At 55.4% G+C, this 25,471-nt stretch overlaps 1 protein-coding gene across 1 annotated transcript; it reads left to right on the top strand.

Moving 5' to 3' along the window:
• The first annotated feature begins 949 nt into the window (after positions 1-949).
• Positions 950-18,867, top strand: CYGB (cytoglobin). Its single transcript, XM_063176053.1, has 3 exons — positions 950-1,494; positions 12,256-12,487; positions 14,219-18,867. Exons 1-3 carry the CDS (start codon positions 1,352-1,354, stop codon positions 14,381-14,383), a joined length of 540 nt encoding a protein of 179 aa, XP_063032123.1. The 5' UTR covers positions 950-1,351; the 3' UTR covers positions 14,384-18,867.
• The last annotated feature ends 6,604 nt before the right edge of the window (positions 18,868-25,471 follow it).

Genomic DNA, 25,471 nt, shown 5'->3' with positions numbered 1-25,471 from the left:
CACAGTGTGGGATCTGTGGGCAGCACGTTCTCCATCAGCTCTGCAAGAGCAAATCTGCTGACACCACCAGTCTGGCGGCTGCTAATGGGGACGTGGCCAAGGCTGGTTTGGAGGAGAAATACAGCAAAAGAGCCTCGACAGCTCTGCAATAACAAAGCTGCAGCTCCTCAAGGGGCTCAGCCACCCCCCAGGCTGCCCGAGCAGCACTCACAGCCCGTCTGTCCGTCTGTCTGCCCGTCTGTCCTGGCAGGGTGCGCAGGGCACACCCCAGCTCCGCTCTCTGATCCCCCTGGAGCACTCGCGGTCATGACAAGTCCCTGGAGGATTCTCCTGCTCTCTGTGCTGATGGGCTGCGCTGTGGGTTTAACGTGCCGGATTGCCAGCGAGCTGGGAATGGCATCTGGGTAAAAAGCAGCCCCAAAATCACACCCACGGAGGCGGCGGGAAGCCTGGAGTGGAGGTGTTCCCTGCCAAGGCGCTGCCAGGAGCCACGCAATCCACAATAATGCCTTCATTTCCCCAGCGCCTCAACTCTGCATCCCTTTCAGCTGGGTCGTGCCACGAGAAGGGAGAGCAAAATCTCAGCATTAAAATGTCCCCGTGGGACAGACCATGATCTCTTTTGGGGGGCAGAGAGGTCCCCTCTCGACCTAAATCTCTTCTCAGCCCAAGAATTGGAGGTGAGGGGGTCTGTCCTTCCAAACATCACCTCCTGCAAAATCAGGGAGTGCAAGGAGCAGAGCCGGGGCGCAGCCAGCACTTGGGCTAACTTTAACTCAGCACTCTGGATTCTGAATTTCCTCTGAGCTGTTTACAAAGGGCTGGAAAAAAAACTTCCAGCACTACCTCCCCCCCGCCAGCCCCGTCCTGATATTGCCCAGAACATCTCTCTCATCCCTCCCTTTAAGGGAGGAAAAAAAAAAAAAAAAGGAAAGGAGGGAGGAGTGGGAGAGAGGAGGAGAGAGGGAGAAAGTGAGCTCACGTTCACACATTGGTGAAGAGGCTGGTCTTGCAATGCCTTTGAATATTTTACTTTTAGGCAGTTCCTCATCAGTCAGCCACACACATCCGAGGCGAGCTGAAGCTAACTACAGCCATGGACAGCACTAGGAGATCTCACATCTAATCGCACGCATCGTTCCTCCGGGATATTCTTGAAATTCCACATCCAAACACGCTGACAGCAGCTGCACTCACACACACACACACACTCACACACTCACACACACATCCACACGCCGCAGAGCCGCCGAGCAAACACCTTGTCTCTCCTCTCGCAGGATATACCCGCTCACACACATCTCTCTTTATCTCCTCCTGGCTTCCCGGAGGATCCTGCCGGCTGTTTTTCATGGAGAAAGTCCAGGGAGAAATGGAGATTGAGAGATGGGAAAGAAGTGAAGAAATTTCAGACGCAGAAAAAAAGGTTATTCAAGAGATATGGAGCAGAGTATATGCAAACTGCGAGGACGTTGGGGTCTCCATACTCATCAGGTATTTAAAAAAACAAACCGAAAAAAAAAAAAAAAAAAAAAAAAGGAAGCAGCAAATCCAACTGAATCTCTATATAGCTCAGAAAGAGGCAGAACAATATATAGAACTGAGTGGAGATGAATGACAGCGAGTGGGGAGCTGGCTGGGTGTATTTGCTGCCTGGGAGCAGGGAGGGATTCGCAGCGCTCCTCGGATTCCCACACCTTTGAGCCGGGGGGAGCAGGGCAGCCTTGCCGGGGGCTTTGGGGGGATGCTCCGTGCTGAGGTCACCTCACCCCGGGCCCGGGGGGCGGCGGAGGCGGGGGCAGCTCAGCCCCGGTGCGGGCGGGTCGGGGCTCCGCGGTCCTTGGCTCCCCCCGGGTCCGGAGCAGGCTGGCGGGTGAAATAATGCGAGTCGGGAGCCAAGATAAAAGCCAAGCAGGTGTGTCTCCCAGGGCACCATCTGTCCCTCCGGCGGCAGCGTCGGCGGGAAGGAGAGCAGGGAAGTTGGGAAGGGAGGTGGGGGGCACGGGCGGGAGAGGGGCAGGGGGGGACAGCAGCCCCCGAGGGGGGTGTGGAGCATCTCCCGAGGGCAGTGGGGCACAGAGAGCAGCTCAGAGCTCTGCACCTGCCGCCAGAGCAGGGGAGATGCTCTGGAGGTGGGGGTTCTTGTGTTGTCTGAGAGTAAAACCATAGCCAGGGACACCGGGAAAGAGCCAAGTGGGAATCCCACGGGCACTGGGAGTTTGGGGTATCAGTGGGGTATGGCACCAACTGCTTCCCTTATTGAGGAGGGCAAGGAGAGGGGCAGGTGAGATGCCTGCAATGGCCAAATAGCAAAGATCCTGTCCAGAGCCACACTGCTCATCCCTGGGGTCAGGAATGCTGGGATGTCCCTGGTCAGACCCCATCTGGACCAAAACCAGGCACCCCAGGTATGGGTTGGGTCTTCCCCCTTTTCTCCTGCACCAGGGCGCTGTGGGTGTGCAGAGAACCCCTTGGAAGGACGTGCTGTACACTAATAACCATCTGAAAGTTTTCCAATTGACTGAGCCAAAGCTCTGAGCCCACAGGGTCTGCAGGGAGCAGAGACTCCCTGGACATCACAATGAGCAGAGCCAGTTCCCCTCCGGGCTCGTGCCAGCACTGCAATGGGATTTTCTTACCAAGACCCCTCTGCAGATTCCAAAATGACACTGGAGCCCCCTCTCCACCTCCTTCACAAACATTTCCTTCTCTCAGAGCCAGCTGATGGCTGAGCCCATTCTCCCATTGCTCCCAGTCTGTGTGGGCAGTCAGGGCACTCAGGAGGGGTGACAGCTCCATGGCTGGGACACCAAACCTACCTAGGCTGGCTCTGAAGCAGAAATTGCAGCAATCTGGGGGTTATAAGATTCCCCTCAGCCCCATCTCACAAGGTTCAGCTCATGGCTTGGCCACCAGCCATGCATGGCCAGCCCCTTGCCCAGCAGCTGGGTCATGCCACGGCCCCATCTGCCAGCCCTTCCAGGTGCCCACTGCCCACAGACACCGGGAGGGTGGCTCTGTGCCCGTGGCTGGCACCCAGGGACTCATGGCAATGCCATGGGGGTTCACCCAGGGCAGCTCATTGCTTTTGGAGTCCCCACGGTGCTTGGGGCAGGGCTGGGCATGAGGAGAATCGAGGTGTGGCAGTGGGGACGGGGTGGCCGAGCTCTGGTCCCAAGTCAAACTTTCCCAGCAGAAGTTTTTGGTGCAGTTTGGGGTTTTTTTAATGCAGGCAGAGTTGTGCACTGTGGTGAAGGTTTTCTCCTGCTGTGACAACAGGGCAGGGCAGAATTGCCTGCTAGGGTGAACCCTGGCTCTTCGGGAGCCTTTCCATCCTTAGTCATGGCACGTGCCCTGCACATCCCAGCTAAATCCATCACCTGCTCCCTCAGCCAGAGCTGCTCTGGGATGCTTAAAGTGAGCTCTGGCTTTGTGCATAGTGATGCCATTTGGGTGAGGAACCATCCCCTCCAGCAGCGCTGGCTGGAGCCACAGATCCGCACGGCACAGCGGGTTTGTGTCCCCACGGTGAAAATCCCTGTCCCCAGGGAGCTTTGGGCAGCGCTGCTCTGAGCCCCCTGTGAGCTCTGAGCTGCACCTGAGCTCCCTGGGGAAGGAGCACGTGGAGGCCGAAAGCAGGGCAGCCCTGGCCGGGGCTGGGAGAGCAGGGCTGGGAGAGCAGGGATGGGAAAGGAGGGGAGCCCTGGCCGGGGATGGGAGAGCAGGGATGGGAGAGCAGGGATGGGAAAGGAGGGGAGCCCTGGTCGGGGATGGGAGAGCAGGGATGGGAAAACAGGGATGGGAAAACAGGGGAGCCCTGGCCGGGGATGGGAGAGCAGGGCAGAGAAAGCAGGGATGGGAAAGCAGGGGTGGGAAAACAGGGGAGCCCTGGCCGGGGATGGGAGCACAGGGATGGGAAAGGAGGGATGGGAGTGCAGAATAGTCCTGACCAGGGCTGGGAAAGCACGGTTGGAAAAGCCCTGGCCGGGATGGGAGAGCAGGGCTGGGAAAGCAGGGCTGGGAGTGCAGAATAGCCCTGGCCGGGGATGGGAGCTCAAGGCAGCCCTGGCCGGGGATGGGAGAGCAGGGCAGAGAAAGCAGGGATGGGAAAGCAGGGATGGGGAAGCAGGGATGGAAAAGCAGGGATGGGAAAGCAGGGATGGGAAAGCAGGGATGGGAAAGCAGGGATGGGGAAGCAGGGATGGGAAAGCAGGGATGGCAAAGCAGGGCAGCCCTGGCCGGGTATGGGAGCACAGGGATGGGAGCTCACAGCAGCCCTGGCAGGGGCACGGAAAGCAGAGCAGCCCTGGCCGGGGCCGGGAGCCCGCGCTGCCGCTGCCCCAGCTGTGCTCACATCTGGCAGAGCCGCGGTGGAAGTGGGTCACGCGTGGGGGCCGCCGGGAGCCCGGGCCGTGATTCAGCAGCTCCAGAGGTCGGGGCTGGGGAGGGGTCGGTGCGAGGTGACCCGCCCAGAACATTTTGGGTGGGTACAACAGGGGCTTCACCAGAGCCAGCCTGGTGCTCCTGCTCACCTCGCGAGGGAAACTGAGGCAGAAAGGGGTTGGCACAGGTGTGGCCAGGGAGAAGGAAGGGGCTGCGTGACTGTGGACCCCTTTTAGTGCAACCCCCATGGGCAGAGTGGTGAGAGCAGGCGAATCTGTCAGCACTTGTGGCTGGGGTTGTGACCGGGGCCCTGGCTGTGCCTGGTGGCAGAGGGCCTGCTCCTGCTTTCCTGCTCCATCCCCTCCGCATCCCTTCAGGGCAGGGAATTGCATTTTCCCCTGTGGGAAGGGCTGGGGGGTTGCAGCACTTCTGAACTGAATCTGGGGCCTGATCCTGTGCTCCGAGGCTGGAGGCAGGGGGGCAATGCCCACCCAAAGGCAGTGATGGGGGATCTGCAGTGCTGCCATCCTGCAGGACCCCAGCCCAGCTCCCTCTGTCCCCAGCCAGTGGGGAAACTGAGGCACAGAGCTGGGCACCATGTTCCCATCCCTCGTGGCTGCTGCTGGTGCTTGAACCCACAGCAAACCCCGGGGTCCTGCCCTGGCACGACGAGTCCCTGATCCCGCAGAGCTCTGGGAGCCCGGGGGACACAAACAGGGATGATGGGGACTGTGGCTGAGCAGCCACCGCATCCTGGGAATGTGCACTCTGTGCTTCAAACGCTGTCGCTAATTGACAATTTCCTCGGTGGGGAGCCTCGCCCCGGAGGAAGCAGAGGCTCCTCGCCACGCTCATCTTCCTCCTCCCCGGGAGCTCTGGGGCCTCTGCAGGCTCCATCTCACAGCGGCCTTAACCCTTGCTGGGGCTGGGGCTGGGGCTGGGGCTGGAGCTGGGGCTGGACCTGGGCTGGGGCTGGGACTGGAGCTGGAGATGGAGCTGGGGCTGGAGATGGAGCTGGGGCTGGAGCTGTGCTGGGGATGCTCACCTGGGGCTGGAGATGGAGCTGGGGCTGGGCTGGGGATGCTCACCTGGAGCTGGGACTGGGGCTGGGCTGGAGCAGGAGCAGGAGCAGGAGCAGGAGCAGGAGCAGCTCACCTGGAGCTGGAGCAGGAGCTGGGGCTGGGCTGGAGCTGGAGCAGGAGCTGAAGCTGGAGGAGGAGGAGGAGCAGGAGCTGCTCACCTGGGGCTGTGCCTCCTTCTGAGTGGTTCCCAAGTGGGCTGGCTGGGAGCCCTGGGCTGAAGCTCCTCTGTAGCCTCCCCATACCCCTGGGGTCGTTGCTGTGCCTCAGTTTCCCTGTCTGTTATGCAGTAATGAGTCCTTTTTGGCCCCTCCCTCAGCACAGAGCTCCCAGGGCAGCCCTCAGAGCCTGCTGTGCAGGGCAGGAGCCCTCAGCCTGTGGTTGTCCCTCCCCAGGGTCCCCCTTTTCTCCTTCCAATATTTTATTGCCAATACTGTGACACAGGGCTGGGCAATGCCAACACCCGGGGGTGGCTCAGCCCTCCACAGCACACAGGGGCTGGGAGCAGCCCGGGGTGAACACCAGAGGGGGTTTGGGACCCCCTGAGCTTTGCAGAGCCCAGCTAATCCCAGCAGCCAGGGCTGAGAGCTCAGCCTGCTCCCACACCCACACACACGTACCACAGGCACAGATGTGAGAGCACAGAACTTGCTGGATTCCAGAGGGGATAAAACCCAGGGATAGCTCCTATAGATCCCAGGAGAGTCTGGACCAATGGTAATGCCATGCCAAGTGCATGCAAGGCGAGCTGGCTCAGCCACCACAGGCTGTGCCACCTCCTCAGGGCTTCTCCATCCCTCTGCTCCCTCTGTCTGCACTTCAGAGCCATCAGCTTTCCAAATTTCCACCTTCTCCATCGCTCCTGATGTGCTCTTTCCCTCTCAGGAGGGGTAGGAGGGGAAGCAAAATGTTTGCCAATGCAGGATCAGGCCCCTGGATTTTGGATTTTGGTTGCTGCTTAGTCAGAGCAAACACACCTGGACTCAGACACTTTGCAAAGAGCTTTAAAATATGAAAGCACTCCTTGGATGCCAGATGTTATTGTGAGTTCTAGGTTAAAATAGCAAAAAAATCTGACTAATGAGTGTGGCAATGCAGAAAAACCTTTTTTTTTCTTTTTTTTTTTTTTCCAGCTGAATCAAAAAAGTATGGGTTGAATCTATCCAAAAATGGCATTTAAAGAAGTGATTTTGCAGCTGCCCCCAAAGCCAACATGTGTTTTGTGGAGGCATCCATGGGGACAGGCTGATGAAGGACACATTTCAGGGCACAGTGGCTCAGGGAGATGCAAAATCTCTCCTTGCAAAGGGCCCAGTGGAGACCAGCAGCAGTGAAACCTGTCCCACACTCATGAATGGTGGTGAGAGATGTTTTGGGAGATGTTTTTGTGGGGACAAGGAGAGCCAGAGAGGGACACAGGCGCACATAAGGGACATTTCCCAGCTAACAACCACTCCGTGAGCACTGAGGGGGCGAGTGAGGGTTTAACAAGCTCAGTCTCAAAACAGCCCCTTCTCCTATGGCTGCGTTGTCTCTGAGCACAACTCCCAAGGCAGCTGTGTGGGGATCCCTGTGGCACAACCTTGGCACTGCCAGCAGCTCCTGGGACATCCAGAGCCTTCCCCATGGCCAAGGATGGCAGTAGGAGAGCTGGGAATGTTATTGAGATGAGGATTAGTGGGATTCCTAGGAGGGATGGGCTTGAAAATTGGTCAAAGAAGTTTAAGTTCATGGGCAGGTTCAGGGGGTAGTGCTTGGAGCAATGGGTGGTTTGCTAGAGGGGGGATTTATTGATATGGATGACAGAAGTTTGGGTTGGATAATTAAAGAGAAATGTGGCCCAGCCTGCCAGCAGCTCTTGGGATATCCAGAGCCTTCCCCGTGTCCCCTGTCCCCGTGCTGCCCTTGCATCACTTCCAAGGCACACAGGGGTAAAAAATCCCACTCAGCACCCACCAGGACACCCGTGACCAAGGCAAGCAAAGGCTCAGGGGGTGAGCAGTGTGCCCGGGCAGTTTCCCTGCCTGTGGCTAAGGATGGGTCGGTCCCAGCGGTGACAATTCCCCTCCAGGGCAGGCGGGGAGGGCCGAGCCCCGGCCGGCCCCATTAATGAGGCTGTGGCAGAGCTTCGGGGCTCATTTAGGGCAGGGAAATGCCAGCACAGCCCCGGGCAGGCTGGCAGGGTGCCTGCGGAACGCTGAGTGCCAGCTGGCTGCCCATCCTGCCCGAGCTGAGCCTGCTGGAAACCACCACGGGAGCGTTGGAGGGGAGAGGTGGTGATGGGCAAAGCCACACACAGGCTCACAGTGGGAGTGGAACATGGACCACGTCCTTGTGGATGGGTCTTAACCCCCTCTGTACCCAGCCAGGGGTGTTCTTCCAGCTCCAAGGGAGGTGGGTCTCCAGAGACATGTGGGGAAGCCTCTTTGGGGCTGTTAATTCATTTCTCCTATGAAAGATGTCCTTATCCCTGCCCTAAAGGTTCATCTGTGCTTCGGTTGAATCCTCACGTGGGGTAGGGAAAAACAACAGCAATGAGGACTTGGAGGTGTGGGCTGTGCACACAGAAGCGAGCAGGACCTGCCCCAGGGGGTTTCTAGCTCATGTCCAAGTGTATTTGGTGGAATCTTTGCTGAGGAATCTGCTCCCAGCCTCCCCGGGGTGTCCTGGTCCCTCTGCCTTGGGCACTGGGGCATCACAGCCCCTGAGCAGGGTTCAGTGCTGTGCTGGATTCTGCTCCCAAGGCTCTGCAGTGGGGTGTGGGCTTCACCTGGAGCAAGGCCAGCTACACCTTTCTCTCAGCTGCAGAAGAAGTTGAATTTAGCATTAGTGTGTGGAGGGGGACTTGGCCCTTTTCCCTCCCGTGGCAGAGCTGGAGATGTTTCCCACCACCATCCCCACTGTCCAGGAGCTTTCAGAGAGAGGACACAGCAGCAGGCAGGCACCATCCTCTTCCTACTCACTGGATTTGCCTTTTTCTGCCTCGCTGAGCTGTAGCAGCGACGTGGCTGAGACCTTGCTCACCCTGGGCTGTGTAAAACCAGCAGCCTGAAAAGGGGATGATGGGCTACAGGTGGCTGGGAGGAGCAGGGGGAACATGCAGGCAAAGCTGTGAGCCAGCCCTCAGCATAATAATAAATAGCAGCAGCACACAGCACCTGCCTACAATTTATCAGCTGCTTTGTGGGCACCCCAGAGAGGAGCTGGAAGGAGAGGTTTGAAAGGGACACAGAGGCTCCAGGCTGCCTTAGAGTCTCTCCCACGTAGAGGGACGAGGCGAGAGAAAACATGAAAGCATTGGTAGGTTGAGTCACCAACCCTGGAGGGATTCAGGAGATGTGGAGATGTGGCACTTGGGGATGTGCTTTAGTGGTGGGCTTGGCAGGGCTGGGTTAAGAGCTGGACTTGGTGATCCTGAAGGCCTCTTCCAACCTAAATGATTCTGCTGAAGCCTCCCAGCAGATCTGCGGGCTCATGAGCATTTTCACCCCACAGTTTGCAAACAGGGGAAGTGAAGCAGCAAGGGTTCAGGTGCTTGGGGGGACCAGGCAGCACCCAGGTGTCCTCTTTCCAGCTGGGCTTGGAGGTTTCCTCCATGCAGGATTTGCTCTGTGTGCTCTGGGGAGAGGGAGGAAGCTGGGGGAGATGGAGGAGATGCCTCTCGTCCCTAACAGAAAACAGGTTTCCAGTAACTGCAGTGGGTTTGCACCTTAATTATTTCCTTTGGCTCTGCTACTGGGAATGGTTGTGTCCTTAAAGTTGTTACAAGGGCAAAAGAGAGAGGAAAAGCAATCCTGACATCCTGTCCTCTGGGTCCAGATGTAGCTGGCAGAGTACAAATTAGCGGGTGGAGAATGGAATCGCTTAAAAAGAAATTTAATGAGATCGGTATGCAGGCATCTGGTTCCCATCAATCATCATTTTGTGTGATATGCAATGGTAAATATCATCTTTTAATGACTCTGATGCAGGAAAAAAAAGCCCAAACCACACACACGAACACACAATGATCCAAAACCCTTCCAGAGCCCGAGAGGTTTGAACTCTCCAAATTTTCTGCAGATGGAAAAACCCCAACAGACACCTCTTCTAACTCACTATTGTTGGAGTATTTTATTTCTTTTTTTTTCCCCTCCTTTCCTTTGGTTATATTTAACCTTTGTGTTAAATTAATCTTCTCTGTTTATTAACAACTACCACTGAGTGAGCCTCCTTCCCTCTTCTCTGTGCTTTGACAGCTCAAATATTTGCTCCAGGCTGAAGTTCTTGCTGCAGGCGCCTGCTGCACTCCAAGGAGAGGTGGCTGCAGGTCTCTGGCCATCCATAGGTTTGCTCCTGAAGATGTTTTGGGCTCCTCTGTTTCAGTTCTCCACCAAAGAAATCCAGCAGAGACAGGACTGAACGCATGAGCTGAGGGTTTGCTGGTTTTACATCCCCTGGGAAAGCTGCTGGGCTCAGCTCCCACAGGGGCATCAGCCTGAGGGTCTGCAAAGCAGGGACAGGTTGGAAAGCAAGTATTTGGATCTTTCATTGGTCTGGTTTCATACAGGTTGGGGTATTTTGATGGTTGAGCCAGGCTTTGCTCCTGGCAGAGCTGGCCAAAGTGGGGAGAGGTGGAGGTGATGGTCCCAGGGTCTCTTTTTGGCCCTTCTCTTGTTGGGGACAAACTGTGAATCCTCATGGTGCAGAGCTCTGTCCCCCCTTGCTATTCCCTTTGTGGTTCAGACCAGGAATTTTTCTCAGCTCGTTTCCCATGCCTTGAGAAGATGCTGCCCTTCAGCTGAGATCAAACACAGCTTTTCAGGGAGCTTCCCATGGTCTGGGGTGCAGAGGCTGAGGCATGCAGGGAGCAGCTGGCAGCCTCCATTCCCTGCCTGGGGCAGCAGGTCCCACTCCCAGGGCCATCCCTGGCTCCCAGTGCCTGGGGGCAGCCTGTGAAGGGGGAAGATCCACCAAGGGATGGTCAAACCCACAGGATGAGCCCTGCTGGAGCTGGAGAGCTTTGCTGGGTGACTGCAGCTGCAACACCTTGAATAGAGGTGGGGAGGGATGAGATGGGGACTGAAGGATGCTGAGTCCAGCTGGAAAAAATGGTTCCATTGGGCCAGAGAGGAACATTTGCCCTTCTGTGGGGAAATGCGCGGGGCAGCAGAAGTCTGAGATGCTGGGATGATGTTATCTGTGAAGGCCTGGCCAGCTCCATCCCCCAGCACCTCTCTGACAGCTCTGGGCTGAAGGACTGAGCATCTCTGTGGCAGCAGGAGCTGGAGACAGCCAGGCCTGGGAGTGATTTCTGCCGACAGGGACCAGATGTGTCAGGAGGAGCTGTGCTGGGGGGAGGAGGCCGCACGACAACAAGAGGAGTTTTGTCATGGGTCCCCTCTGGGTTTCAAAAGCAACACCTCATCTCCCCCTTCCACCTTCCTTCCTCCCCCACCCTTTCTGCCACACATTCTTCACACCTCCAAAACCTATTTTGGGCCATCTGATGAATCCCAGCTGCCTGGGGAAGCAGCAGGAGCCGTGGTGCACTCCAGGCACAGCTTCAGCCGCTTCCTTGGCAATGCCCCCAAGCTTTCACAAGCCAAGGGAGCGGGGGAAGGAAGGGAGGGAGGGGGAAAAGGAGGATAACAAACTGGTAAAGGAGCCTGGTACTCAATATTGTGATTATTCACTGAGTGGTGAGTGGGGAAGAGGATCCCACCTGGTTCTGGAGAGAAGGAGTGATGGTTGGAGAGAGAGGTGGGATGGGTTCAGGCTCCTGTGGTTTGGGATGGTGCTTGGAAACAGGGTTGGGGAGGGGAGCAGGGAGTCTGCCTGGAGCCAGGGATGATGGGCACAGCCTGGGAGCACTGTGCTGCCTCCTGAGCATCCTCCAGCAGCCCAGGAGCCAGGGAGAGCCCTGTAGGAGGGAGGGAGCTGGGGGACAGAGGGGAACCAGCACTGATGTGGTTCTCTCCTGCAGAAATTCAGTGGAAGGGGGTGGTTAATGTGAGTCAGGTGTCAGCCCCAGCTGCAATCCTGACATGGGTGGTGTTGGCATTGGTGGCTCCAGCCCTGGTCCCTGTTACCTTGTGCCCTTTAATTCCCTGTCCCCTCCAGCCCTCTGCCTCCCTGGGGAGCTCAGCACATCAGCTGTGACCACAACTTCATTTCTTTCAGCTGCATTTCATTGGGGTTGATTTAATCCTGCAGAAAAGAGGGTCCCCAGCCCCCCCCCCATGGAGGGGCTGATGAGTTTTTGAGGTATCCTTGTGCTGGGAAAAATGTCCCAAATGAGCAGTGACATCAGCTCAGGCCTTAGGTCCTGCTGGACACTCTGGTGGGGCTGATCCATGAAAGGTGGACAAGGGGAGACTGTTCTGGGTGGCAATGCAGAAATAAAGCCCATGGGGGCAAGGAGAGACTGGATGGGATAAAGAGAGGTTTTGATGCTCATCTCCAGCTCTCTAAGGCAGGATGTGCTGTTCTGATATATGTGGGCACATATCCAGAATCTGGCACGCCTGGGTGGCATCTCTGGGCATCAAGAACTCAGTCTTGCTTCTGCTTTGAGGATGAATATCCAGCTGTGATGACCTTGTAGCAGACGGGGTTTGGGGAAAAGGCATCAACCTTCTTGTTTTCAGGCAGCTGAATGCTGCAGCTCCTGGGGAATTTGATAGCAAAATCAGCCCTGGCTGTGTGAGACACAGGGCATGGATTCCACCATCTCCATCCCCTGTGCTTTGCTTTAACCGCTCAGCCTGCTCTCCCCCTGCTGATGGCATTTCATGTCTGCTCTTTCTGGAAGGTTTTTTGTGAACTTCCCCTCGGCCAAGCAGTACTTCAGCCAGTTCAAGCACATGGAGGACCCTCTGGAGATGGAGAGGAGCCTGCAGCTGCGCAAGCACGCCCGGAGGGTCATGGGGGCCATCAACACCGTGGTGGAGAACCTCAACGACGCTGAAAAGGTCTCCTCTGTGCTGGCCCTGGTGGGCAAGGCCCATGCCCTCAAGCACAAAGTGGAGCCCATCTACTTTAAGGTAAAGGATAGATGTGACTGTGTTCACAGGGGTCTGAGGTTGAGGGAAGAGATGAGGATCTGGCTCCATGTTTCAGAAGGCTGATTTATTATTTTATGATATATATTACATTAAAACTATACTAAAAGAATAGAAGAAAGGATTTAATCAGAAGGCTAGTGTCTTGGTTTGAAAAGACAGGTGTCTGCTAAGGAAGGCAGGAGCCTCCCCTGAAATGGAGAATGTAAACCCTCCCCACCCCTCCCAATTGCTATAAATTTTAAATTAAGGGGCTCTCAGGCAAAAATATGGGAGCAGGAAATAACAGTTCTTTAACAGGGAAAAGAAAAAAAAATAAAAGGATAAAATAAACAATGCAGTACACTAAAACAACACTGACAGAGTGAAAACACAACCTGACACCCTGTGGGTCAGGGTGCTGGCAGCAGTCCCATTGGAATTGTGGCTCAGCCCTCCTGCAGTGTCAGGGGTGGCTCTGCTGGAGCAGGGATCCTGGAGAGAAGGATGTATTCTTCCTCTGAAGATCCAGTGGAAGAAGAGGCAGCTGCTGCTCCTCTGGGGAATCCAGTGGAGAAGCTGTGCTGGTGTTCCAGAATCTCCAGATTCTATCCAGGTAGGAATGCTTGGCTCCTCCCTCTGGGCTCCCATCTCCCAATGGGATGCTGCAGTTCTTATCAGCCATGCAGGGACATTCAATAGCTGTTATCAGCAGATGTCCCCTCCCTAAGGAGGAGTGATTGTGGTCACTCAGAGAGAGAGAGATAAGGCAAACTGCCCACTTGACAAAGGTAATCTGCCATACAGATGGTAATGAAAACATCTTGCATTGCAGTCTTCAACAGTTAGCTAAGAATAGAATAAGAAGGAATGAGAACAGTTTTGTGGCTCGGACTCTCTGTCTGAGCCAGCTGGGCTGTGATTGGCCCTTAATTAGAAACAACCACATGAGACCAATCACAGATGCACCTGTTGCATTCCACAGCAGCAGATAACCATTGTTTACATTTTGTTCCTGAGGCCTCTCAGCTTCTCAGGAGGAAAAATCCTAAGGAAAGGATTTTTCATAAAAGATGTCTGCGACAGATAGGAGCAAAATAACCTTGGGGCTTCTGCAGGAATGGGGCAGGGGAGCAGGAGCTGTGTGAGCTGGTGCTGCCTGGCCTTGGCTGGGTGTGGGGCTGCTCCCCACACAGCTGGGGTGTCCCACTGTGGCACTGTCCTGTGGAGACCACCCTGCCCACACACAGCCTGTGCCAGAGCACCCAGTGCCTCCCCTGCCCAGGGAAGCCCACCTGGCTGTGCCCATGTTTGTGGCTGTGTCCCCCTTCTAGAAATTAGACATGATAGCAGGGACTCAATTAGTTGGCTAATTAGCCCTGCTCCGGCTCTGCTTGGTTTCTTTCTGATGGGAATAATAACCCCAAAATCACAGGTTTGATCCCCATTTCACTCAAGAGTTGGTGATGCTCATGGGTCCCTTCCAGCCTGGAATATTCTGTGATTCTGTGAATAATTTGGGGTGCCCAGACTGGGGAGATGCCTCAGCCTGCCAGCAGCTCCCTGCTCTGCTGCCTGTCCTGGCTGCTCCCAGGGCTGTCACAGACCTCCAGCACATCTGTGTCCTACAGACAGCAGCAGGATTCAAGTGGTTTTGTAGGAAAAAGCCAAATTTGCTGTGAGCAGCTCCCTGGCAAGTTATTAACCCCTTCCTTGCTGTCTGCCTCCCCTCAGAAACTCACTGGTGTGATGCTGGAGGTGATTGCTGAGGAATACCCCAACGACTTCACCCCCGAGGCACACGGAGCCTGGACCAAGATGAAGACCCTCATCTGCACCCATGTGACAGCAGCCTACAAGGAGGCAGGCTGGGCTCAGTACCCCACTGCCACCCTGTGAGCGCCCAGGGGGCCACCAGAGGGGCAGGGAGGGCTTTGCTCACCCCAGGACTTCGCTCTGGTCTCCTCTCAAGATCTTTGCTCGGTTTGGGGAGCCCGGCAGGGCCAGTTCTGTCAGCTGCCAAGTCACAATTTGATCTCCATGGGGTTTAAAAACAAACTAAACAAGCCAAAAAAAGCCACAGAACCATGAAGGGTGTGGGTGGGTCGGGGTGAAGCAGTTGCAGGGGACGCTGGAAGGGGATGCAGAGAGTGAGGGGAGAGCTTTGGTTGTTGGCTCCATCTTCCTGTCCTGGCCTGTCCATCACCACCTCCCAAATCCTGCACCTCACTTGCACCATCTCAAAGCCTCTTGCACAAGTGCTGCTGCCCCGTTCACTGATGAACAACACAACCCTCATTTTCCACGTGAGGCCCCTGGCTAAAGCTGGAGCCCCTGACTGCACCGAGAACTTTGCTTTGCTTTGCACTTTGTGTGTCACCTGGCAGGGCTGACAGCCAGAGCCTCTCTGGGTGCTCCAGGTGGGCAGCAGAGCTCACCTGTGCAGTCACCCACAGTCCCTGTCCTGGGCTGGCTGCTGCAGCCCCTCTGGGCTGGGAGAGAAGCTGCCCCACAGCCCCAGAGAGGGGAAGGAGGGGGATGCCCTTGGGGGATCCCTCATGGCTCAGAGCTTGGTGTGTGGGTGGGATCCCTGTGCCACAGGTGGGGAGCTGGTGAGTCCCCCCACAGCTCCCTGAGGAGGGGTTTGGATGGAGCATGGTGTGCCCTGGGAGCTGCTGTGTGTCGGTCTGTCTGTCCTCTCAGTGACAAGGGGGGTCAGGCTGTGATTAGGAGGAGGAAAGATGGCACAGACACATCAGGAGGGATTCTGGTTATGAGGAAAGGTCCCTTCTCTGTTAACATCCATAAATACCTTGTACACATTCCTGCCCTCATGGTGAGACTGGGCTCCTCCAAACAAAGTGCCTGGTAGAAATCAGCCCATGCAGGAGCTGAGTCCCTCCTGGGGACAGCAGTGCTCCTGCCTGTGCCTGACAGAGGCTTCTCCCACACCCCCCAAACGTGGCTGCAGGGCTTGGAGCACTCATCCCTCCTCCAACACCAACTCCTCCTGAACCTCCGGGTCAGTCTGCCTGGTTTGTGCCTCAGTTTCCCCTGCAGATACGAAAAAGGGAGGAGGAGGAGCAGCCCCATGTCCTCCTGCCCACATGTGGTTGGATTCATAACATTTCTGGGAACTGAATGGCAAAGGATTGAGGATGAAATGCCAGATGTGCTGGGAAGCTTTGGAATCCTTGGCACCCAATATTTCCCTGAAGGCCTGTGCTATTTTTAGAGCTCAGGCGTCAAGGGCAATGTTATCTGTGGCAGTGGGAGGAGGGTTCCCTTTGAGATTCCCTCTGGCCTGGCTCCACCGCTGTCCTGGAGAGCTGGCAGCTCCTGAGAGAGCCCAGCTCCTCTCCTGGTGCCAGCTGGACAGGCAGCCAGCCCAGAGCTCCACCTGGCATCCCCACAGCCACCCTGGGGCCATCCCTCACCGTGGGTCACTGCCCCAGGCTGACCTCCCTCCTCCAGAGCAGACAGACAGACAGAACCTCCTGCTTGGCTCACCTGTGCTTTCCACCACTCCCAGGAACAAAACAGGTTTATTGTGTCTCAAAACAGCCCCAGGACTCCAATAATGTCACTGCAGCCACTCTGGCCTTGCAGTCCTTTCCTTCCTGCATCCCACAGTGCCACTGATGGAGAGGAGCAATGGGGCCTGGGGCAATGGCACCTCCTGGGTGGCACCAACAGCTGGGCACAGCTGTCCTGGGCATGGCAGGGTGCAGGGGGTGTGAAAGGAAGGGACAGGCACAGGGTGACAAGTGATGCTGCTTTGTTCATGGGGCTGTCAGAGTCAGCATGCCCAGAACCCAGCCCACAGCCTGCCCTGGTGGAGGTGCCAATGGCTGCAGCTCCAGCTCACTCTGGGCTGTCACAGAGGCTGCTCAGCCCTCAAACAGCTGCTGCTGCCTGGGTGGGGATGGATGGGAGAAGCCTGCTCAGCCATTGACTCCCCTCCAGTGCAGGGCTGGCAGGGATCCCTTGGATCAAGACTGTTAGGTGATGTCTGTGTGTGTGCACACCACGGCACTCACGAGCTCTGCTGGCTCCTGCCAAGGCCTGGGGGCCAGCAGCACACATTTCTGAGCAGTTCATGCACTCCCTGTGCTCTGCACATGCTGGGCCAGGGGTGTTTCTGTACAGGGACGTTTCCTCTTTAGACAAAATTTTGCACATTGACCTTTGAGGTTAATAATCTCCAGGTGGGAATTTTATTTTTGCAGCGCAAACCCTTCCCCTCCCTTCCCACAACCAAAACTGGGCTCCCAGTCTGCAGAGAAGCCACTTTGGAGCGTCTGGAAATTCTCCATGTTCATACCCAACCTACCCTTGTGCCTTGGCTTTTGGGGGGCAGCAGCAGGGAGGTCCCCCCACCTCCCCATTAAACAGTGCTTTGGTTTCTCCTTTCTTTTTTTACATCCCCCGAAGAGTTGACCCACGGCCTCCTGCACCACGTGTGCGTGTGCTGGGCTTGGGGCTTTTTCCAGGCACTTTTTCCTAAAGCAGATCCAGATGTGTGCAGCTGCTGTCCCTCGAGGAGCACCCCCGATCAGCCAAATCGCAGCCCACTCCAGTAGAGGCAAACAAAACCACGTTTATTTTTATTTTTATCAGCTTGCTAGGAAGTGACACGGAGCAGGAGGGCGGCGGGGCAGGGCTCGGGAAGGGCTCGGGAAGGGAGGAGGAGATGGAGATGAAACGAACGCCCCCTCTCTGCTCTGCTGAAACCCAGCACCGTCCTCATCTGGGGAGAGATAAAGATCAACAGAGCGAGGGAAAAGCGCCATTCCAGAGTGACAGGGCTGATAAATGCCGTGTGGCAGAGCAGCGAGGAAGGGGGGGCATGTCCTGGCTCTGTGCACGGCTCTCTGGCACACACACCCACCCAGGGAATGCACAGCCATTCCCTGTCACTGCCACCTACTGCTCCCTCAGTCCCACCACAGCTGATTGGGGGCCCCTTGTCCCCTTTTGTTCAGGTCTTGCTCTCTGGGGCTTGGCCTTTCACTCCTGGCACGCTTAGGCCGAGCTAAGGGCACGCTTAGGCCGAGCTAAGGGCACGCTTAGGCCGAGCTAAGGGCACACTTAGGCCAAGCTAAGGGCACACTTAGGCCGAGCTAAGGGCACGCTTAGGCCAAGCTAAGGGCACACTTAGGCTGAGCTAAGGGCACGCTTAGGCTGAGCTAAGGGCACGCTTAGGCCAAGCTTTGCTCTCCTTGGGGGTGGCAATTGGGGACCAGCTCTCAAACTCCTTTCCCCAGGGCTCGCAGGTGAGAAGTTGAGGCTCAGGGCATCGCTGCCAGCACATGCTGGGCCCAGCTGGTCTCTGCCCTGCACCCCCAGACCCAGCCAGCCCCTGGCTCTGCCAGCACCTTGGCATTATCATCAGGGCTGGGCCTGGAGCTGTGATCCAGGGGGAACGCCTCTGTGCCCCCTGCCAGAGGTGGGGAAATGCTGAGTGAGGGGGGATTTGGTGCCCCCCTTGAGCCCCTCATCCTGGCTCTCTCTGGCAGCACTGCTCCCATCAGCCAGCTCCTGTCCCCTCGCTGCAGCTCAGTGTTTGCTCAGAGGGAGCTGAGCCCTGGGGAATGGGGGCACTGGGCTGGGATGGGGCACAGACCCACCCACCCTGTCCCCACTCCATGGCCAACATTCATGGCAGGTTTAGTTCTGCAGACACCCCCCAACACCACCAGAACCCTTATGGGCCTCGTGCCACCACCCTCATCTTCTCTTGGGGATGACAAATCCCCAGGGCAGCCTGAGCTTCCCCAGGGGATCCTCTCACATCTCTGCCCCTTTGTCCCAGGAGAGAGGTCACAGTGTCCCCCCAGGGCCTGAGGGGATGCTCAGACACTTCAATGGGGACCAGATTCCACTTGGCTGGACTCTGGTGCCAGAACTCAGCCTGCCCCTGGCCATGGGGAAGCTGCCCTGCTGTGGGGATCTGCGGCCAGCACCACCAATGCCAGGCACAGGGATCAAAGGGAAACCCACACGCTGACCTTGGACCAGCTGAGGGAAAGGGAGGGCCAAATCCACCCACCTGGCCTGACCTCTGTGCCAGGCTGCCAGTTATTTTCCATAGCTGAAGTTGTCTCTCAGTGTTGGTGTGTCTGCCCCAGCCCCAGCGTGCCCCACAGCCATGAGTGTGGTCTGATGTAACCCTGTGTCTCTCCTGTTCCTGCTGCAGATCCTGTTCATGTTCGTGTTCCTCGGCGCTTCCGTGCTGGTTTTATACCTGCCTTCCGTGTTTATGGGTGTAACTTTGGTTTTTTTCTTTTTGTAGGTTTTTAGTATGTTTGTAACCGGACAAAATGGTGTTATTAAACTGAAACTTGTATCTTCAGTGGATAAATCAATCAAACCCCTCTCCAGCTCTGCTTGGTTTCTTTCTGATGGGAAGATGAGGGGTGTTGAGGGCTGCCTCGTGGTCGTGAGAGTTCCTGCTCACTCTGAGGGAGTTTTTGGGCAGGAAAGCAGCAGCAAAGGGAGGGGATGTGCCCAGCAAGGGTGGTGGAGGTGGCTGGAGGCATCTCAGCAGTGCACTCCTGTGGGGAGGTGTAGGAGCATCCAGGGTAGGATGGTGGGGATGGATGGAGACGAGAGATCTCTGCAGCCAGGTCTGGAACTTGGGGTTCATTGCAAAGGGCCTGGGTGCAGGGCCCTGCTGGGAGCTGCCAGCCACAGCTCAGAGCAGGCTGAGAGAAGAGAGGGGGAGAGAGGGTGAGAAGGTAAGAGAGTAAGAAAGCAAAGGCATAAGAGAGTAAAGGGGGTAAGAGAATAAACGGGGTAAGAGAGCGAAGTTCCCGTTACAATACCATAAATCTTCTTCTGTGTTGAATATTCTGATTCTCACTAACCAATCTAGTACAAGATACAAATCCTACAGCATTTACATACAGCCTATAAGAATCACTACATTACCATACTGTGTTACATTTCAAACCCTAAAAACTCCTCTTTGGGCCCCTTCTGCCGAGCTGTAGGGTCTGCTCTGACCCTTGGACCTGCCTGCAAGAGAGGGTATTGTATCCCCCCCATCAAAAGGGGATCACCTTCAGCTGGCCACACCATTGTTTTCCAGTCGTTCAGTAACTGAGGGATCTCAAAGCTTGCTTTCATTTCAATCTCATTTATAGTTTCCATATTCTCAAAGTCTTTTGCCAGGCAATCATATTTATAAGGCTTTCCTGTTTCATCTTCCCCAACAGGCAGGGAAGGGTTTGCCCCTCTCCAGGCTCTTCACTTGGCTTCCAGGTACAAACCAGCAGGGTCTCTCCTGGATCAGGAGCTATTCCTGTGCCTCTGGCAGCCCAGCCAGTCCAAAGTGCTCACTGATGGCCAGAACGTGCAGCAGCCACGACCACCGAGGGCTGTGAGCCTGTTCCCAGCCTGTAAAAATAACAAACAGCTCCCTGAGCAGCAGCAGCAGCTCAGTTTTCCACGTCCCAGCCCCTGGTGGCTCCCCTGCCCCTCTCTGAGGCTGGGTCACGTTGCAGGGGATGGGTCCCAGACGGGTTGGGTCACTCTGTGGTTTGCCCCCGTGGGTCTCTCCAGCTCCCTCGTTTGCAAAACAGCCCCTCTCAAGTTCAGCTGACACTGGCCAGCCTTCCCAAAGTTGTTGGCAGAGGATGGACAGACAGACAGACAGACTTGTGCTATGGTCCCATAAGCTCCGTTGCCGTGGGATCCAAGGCTTGGAAAACAAATTCCAGCAATCCTGTTTATTGTGCTCCTCTTACCCTGAATCCAGAACAGTCTTCCAGGGGTGGGAAAGCCCATCCCACCAGGGTGGTAGAAAACAGCAGCACCTTACCACAACCAATTTCAAGGGGAGCAATCCCAGTTTTGGACTGAGCCTGGGGGGACGCTGCTCTGAGAGGGAGGAGGGCAGAGATTGGTGCCTTGGAGGCTGCTCAGGGTCTTGGGGAGCCTGGTGCCAACTTCTCCATTTGGGCTGAGGGCAGCAATGCTGCTCTCCAGCCCCACATGTTGAAAATAACAGCAGTTGAGTGGCGCAGTTTTGCATGGGCAGGCACTTGAGCTACTCTGGAGTCCCCAAGCCACAATTGGAAGTGTGGCCTTGCAAGAGGAACCTTTTTCTTTCTCTACAGCTCCACAAAACTGAGCCCAGCCATGGCCACAGAGAATGTGGGGAGGGGAATAAGTGCCTGGTTCAATCTGTCTTCTCCTGCTGTGTCTTTTCTTGTGGGGCAAAAAACCACTTGGTGCTGTTAATGTGATTAATAAGCCATCCTTGGAGTCTCTGCCACATCCTGTACACGCTTCCAGGCAGAAGTGAGCAGTCAGCAAAGCCTGCACACTGCCCTGCTCCAGATGGGAGCCATCAGCTGGGAAAGCACGAGCAGAAGGACTCAGCTCTGCAGTGGGGGGGCTGCAGTGGGCACCCAGAGCTCCCAGACCTTTGCACGCTGAGCTGAGAGTGGCCAGGCCCAGCAGTGGCCAGAGGGTGCTAAAATGGGGCTGTTTTTTTCTAACAGCTTGTTGAAAAGGAGCAGGGAATTTCAGCATTACCTTGCAGGGAGAAAATATGTACACAGCCCTTCACTTCATACTAATATTTACCCCCAGATCCTGTCACGTCAGGGTGCCTGTGACGATCACACCCTGACCCAGAGCCCGTGGCCTCACCAGAGCTCTGCAAGTGCTGCTGGAAAAGGAGCCTGAGGCTCACATGAGGCTCACACCACACCAGGCCCAGGGGACAATGGGCTCACACCCTCACTGCCCTGTGCTCATGGAGTGCCAAACCCACCTTGTTCTCAAGTGTGCCAGCCTGGGGATGCTGCTGTCCACGAACCACCCTTTGTGCAAGGGAGCTGGTGGAGATTCAGCTCTGAGAAAGCACCTTGGTGGCCCCAGTGGTGTTTTGTGGGCTGGGAGATGGAGGGAAAGATGAATTGACAGCTCAGCCATGGCCCAGGGTGTGCTCCTGGTCCCCCTGCGCTGCTCCAGCTTCAGGAAAGCCTCTCCATCCACACCAGGGGCCACAGGGCCCAGTGCTCCTGCCCAAGGCCTGTCACAAGCTGGGGAATGGTGGCCCCACCATCCTGGTGGATCAGAGGTGACAGGCTGGGATCAGACAGGCGTTCTGGGATCAGAGGTGACACCTCTGCTCCGTGTGTCTGTATCCTGCTGGATACACCTGGTGACAGCTGAGGGCAGGGCCAGGGGGTCACTGTGAGGGACAGGCAGGAACGCAGCTGCAGAGGGGAGATTGGGAAGGAGAACATGCAATAACTGCACTGTTGAAATTCCTTTTTTAAGGAATTTCCTTTCAAATTAATTGAAATTCCTATGAAACCCCGTCCCATGGAAGCTGGCACTAAGGAGAAGTGGGTGTGGGGGTGGCACAGGGTGAAGGATGAGACAGAGCTTGCAGATTCCCACCAGCTTGAAGGACATGTCCCTTCTTCCTCTGTGTTATCTGCACCAGGATAAGAGCCAGGAGCTCCAGGTTTCCCTGTTTGAACCCCACCACGGCCACCCTCACCAGCGGGGGCGTTTTGGTGGCTCCTCGCTCTGAGCACAGCCCCGAGGGAGAAGAAAAAAGGCAGGAAAACACCCTGGCAGGCCAGAGGGGCTGACACTGAGCAGGAGCCAGCCCTTCCTTCCGCGGCCGGCTCCTCTTCAGCTGCCACGGCTGATATGGTTTATCTGAGCGGCGCGGGATGTAAACGCTGTCAGCGCCGGCCGGGATTAATTCCCAGCAGTTTGGCAGCCGAGATGAAATAACAGCACTGCGAGGGGGGGAGAAAGGGGGGAGTGCACATCTCAGACTGAAAAATCCTCCCGGGTAATTTACAGCCGGGTTTCTCTTCTCCCAGGCACTCTTGAGAGAGAGCAAAGCCGGGGGCAGAGGGAGGATGGGGAGAGGACCAGCAGCAGCAGGAGGAGGGTTGCAGGGAGGGGAAGGATTGGGAAGCCACACTTTCCTCACGCTCAGGAGCTGTCCCTGCAATGCCAGGGACACGGTGGGGTGAGGCCACAGCCCACAGCCCCCAGCCCAGCCCAATCACCCCCAGGACCTCCGAGTGCTGCTGGAGGAAGCAGCGTCGAGGGCACTGGGATGCTCTGGACACCGGGATGCTCCGGATGCCTGAACCTCGAGAGGTGGCACCATGCCCAGACAGGACCCCCCTCTGCTCCCCCTTGGCCCAGGGGCCACTCCCAGCCCCGCTCTGATGAGCACCCACTGCTCTCTCCTTGGGGAAAAAAACACCAAAAAACACATTCTGGCTGAATATCCCTGTAAGAGCCTAAATGAGACATGCGGGACTCCAGGCTGCTCTCCAAAATGCAGTTTATTGTATTCAGGAGGTCACAGCAGTCCAGGGTCGTGGGTGACAGAGCTGTGCCCACAGCTGTCAGCTCCAGCTGCAGGCAGGCCTGGAGACCCTTTGGTTTTGGTTACAGTGCATTATAGACTTTTCTTTGCTGAGCATCTTAATACAGCAGAACCAATCTATACCTTAACTTTTATCTATAGCCTATCATAACTACTATAATTACCATATTCATGTTACCATTCTCCAGTCACTAAAAGTCAGTACATTACAGTTTAAGCTAGAAGTTGTTTTACAGTTTTCTTGCAGTGGAAAATTCTGAGACCTTTTTTCTACTTGCAACTTTGCTGCCTTGTTTGCCTGTGCTGTCTTTGTGCTTGGTAAAAACATCTTCTTGTTTGGGGTGGGTTTATCCTTTGCTCTAAGTCATAAAAACCCCTTCTAACTAACACACCCTTTGCCTCCTTGGTTATCCAGCAAGACTGGCTCAGCAATTCCTTTCTTCTATATCAAAACTTGCTTCCATCTCTATTCCTTCATCAGACTCCACATTCAAAAATCTTTCTGCTAAGCACACATATCTGTGAGACTTTCTTGTCAAACTTTTATCCTTCCCAATATCTCCTCATCCCTCACCAAGAGATCACCCAAGGACTTTGCTGCTGAGGAGATTCCCAGCCCAAAATAGGTGGGACTGTCACTGCTGTTTATTACAAATCCTTTTCATGAATTGACAAATGTATTTTCTCTAAGGGAAAGCTTTGGAAAACTGCCCCGTTGATGTTCCAAACAGGTCCTGAATTAAAATAACCATCGGGCTCTGCCACATTGCTATAGTTTATATTTATACAGCAGAGGGATTTGGTTTGAGGATACTTTTCTAAGGAATAGTGTGGTTTTCATTTACTTTCTTTGGATATTTAAATAAATAACCACAAATGCTTTCACTTATTTTCATTGTTTTCTTGGTAGAGGATTGGCTGGACTAAAAGCCAGGCAGTGCACGGGAAGATAAATTGATTTATTTTGAACTTAGGAAACCCATGCCCCATCTGTCTGCCAAGAGCTGCGCACCACTCAGGGCTCTGCAGCCAGCAAATTATGATTATACTCAGGATTTAATAATTTTTTTTTCTATTTTAAATGTACCTACATAAAATGTAGTCCCTGGCCTGCATCTGCCAGGGCACTGGCTGACATCCACACCAGGTGGAGAGGTGAAGGGAGGGTGCAAAATGCAGGAAGCAGATCCTGGAAATGATACTGTCAGTTTGGGGAACCTAATTTTAAAATAATCCTCATGGTGGTGGCTGAGGAGGAGATCAGTGAGACTGTGGTTGTTATCTGCTCCATACAGAGAACAACCTGTGCCATGGCTCCCTTTTGGATCAGGGGCTGGCAGAGGGTTTGGGGTGATGAGAGAAAGGCTTGGTGTAGGATTGACGGGGGGGAGGATGGTCAGGATGGATGGAGATGAGAGATCTCTGCAGCCAGGGCTGGAATTTGGGGTTCATTGCAAAGGGCCTGGGTGCAGGGCCCTGCTGGGAGCGGCCAGCCACAGCTCAGAGCAGGCTGAGAGAAGAGAGGGTGAGAGGGTGAGAGGGTGAGAGAGTAGAAGGGCAAGAGAGTAAAAGGGGTAAGAGCTAAGAGGGGCAAGAGAGTAAAAGGCAAGAGGGCAAAGTTCCCATTACAACACAATAAATCCTCTCCTGTGTTGAATATTCTGATTCGCACTAACCAATTTAGTACAAGGTACAAATCCTATAGCAATTCCATACAGCCTATAAAAATCATTACATTACCATACTGTGCTACATTTTAAACCCTAAAAACTCCTCTTTGGGCCCCTTCTGCCAAGCTGTAGGGTCTGCTCTGACCCTTGGGCCTGTCTGCAAGCAGAGGGTGTTGTTCCATCAAAAGGGGATCACCTTCAGCTGGCCTCACCATTGTTTTCCAGTTGTTCAGTAACTGAGGTATCTCAAAGCTTGCTTTCATTTCAATCTCACTTATAGTTTCTATATTCTCAAAATCTTTTGCCAGGAAATCATATTGATAAGGCCTTCCTGTTTCATCTCCCCCAACAGCCTGGGGTGTCTGCAGAGGTGTTGTGCCTACAGGTTCCCATGGAGAGAGGGGGTTCCAGCAGACACGTGGGGCTGCTAACAATGCACAGGGCAAGTGCCTGTCCTGGCAGCCCAGCCTTGCTCTCTACCAAGCCCCCATTTCCCCTGGGATACCGAGCCCCTCTGGGCCCCCGGGCTGATGGAGCTCTGCCTCTGCCCGGCCCAGCTGCTGGGTGAGGCTGGGCTCGGCAGCGGGGAGGCTCTCGGGAGGTGAATGCAGCGAACACGGCGGTGAATGCAGTGAACACGGCAGTGAATGCAGGCGAACACGGCTCTGCAGCTTCTGCCCAGCCAGCCCGGCCCCGCCAAGCCCCGCACGCCGGCAGGAGAGCCCTGGGAAGGCTGGATAAATAGCAGTGGGCGAGGAGGATCGCTTCGCAAAGGTCAGCGCTTCCTCCGCGCCGCTGTGAACTCGCCCACTTGTGTTACAGGGCTTGCAAGGGTTGCAGGATGAAGAGAGAGGCGAGAATGCTGACTTCACGTTCAGAAGGCTTGATTTATTATTTTATGATATATATTACATTATGACTATGCTAAAAAGAATAGAG

This window comes from Melospiza melodia, chromosome 24 (genome assembly GCF_035770615.1).
Source record: "Melospiza melodia melodia isolate bMelMel2 chromosome 24, bMelMel2.pri, whole genome shotgun sequence".
Taxonomy (NCBI): domain Eukaryota; kingdom Metazoa; phylum Chordata; class Aves; order Passeriformes; family Passerellidae; genus Melospiza; species Melospiza melodia.
This window is presented reverse-complemented; position numbering and strand designations above follow the sequence as displayed.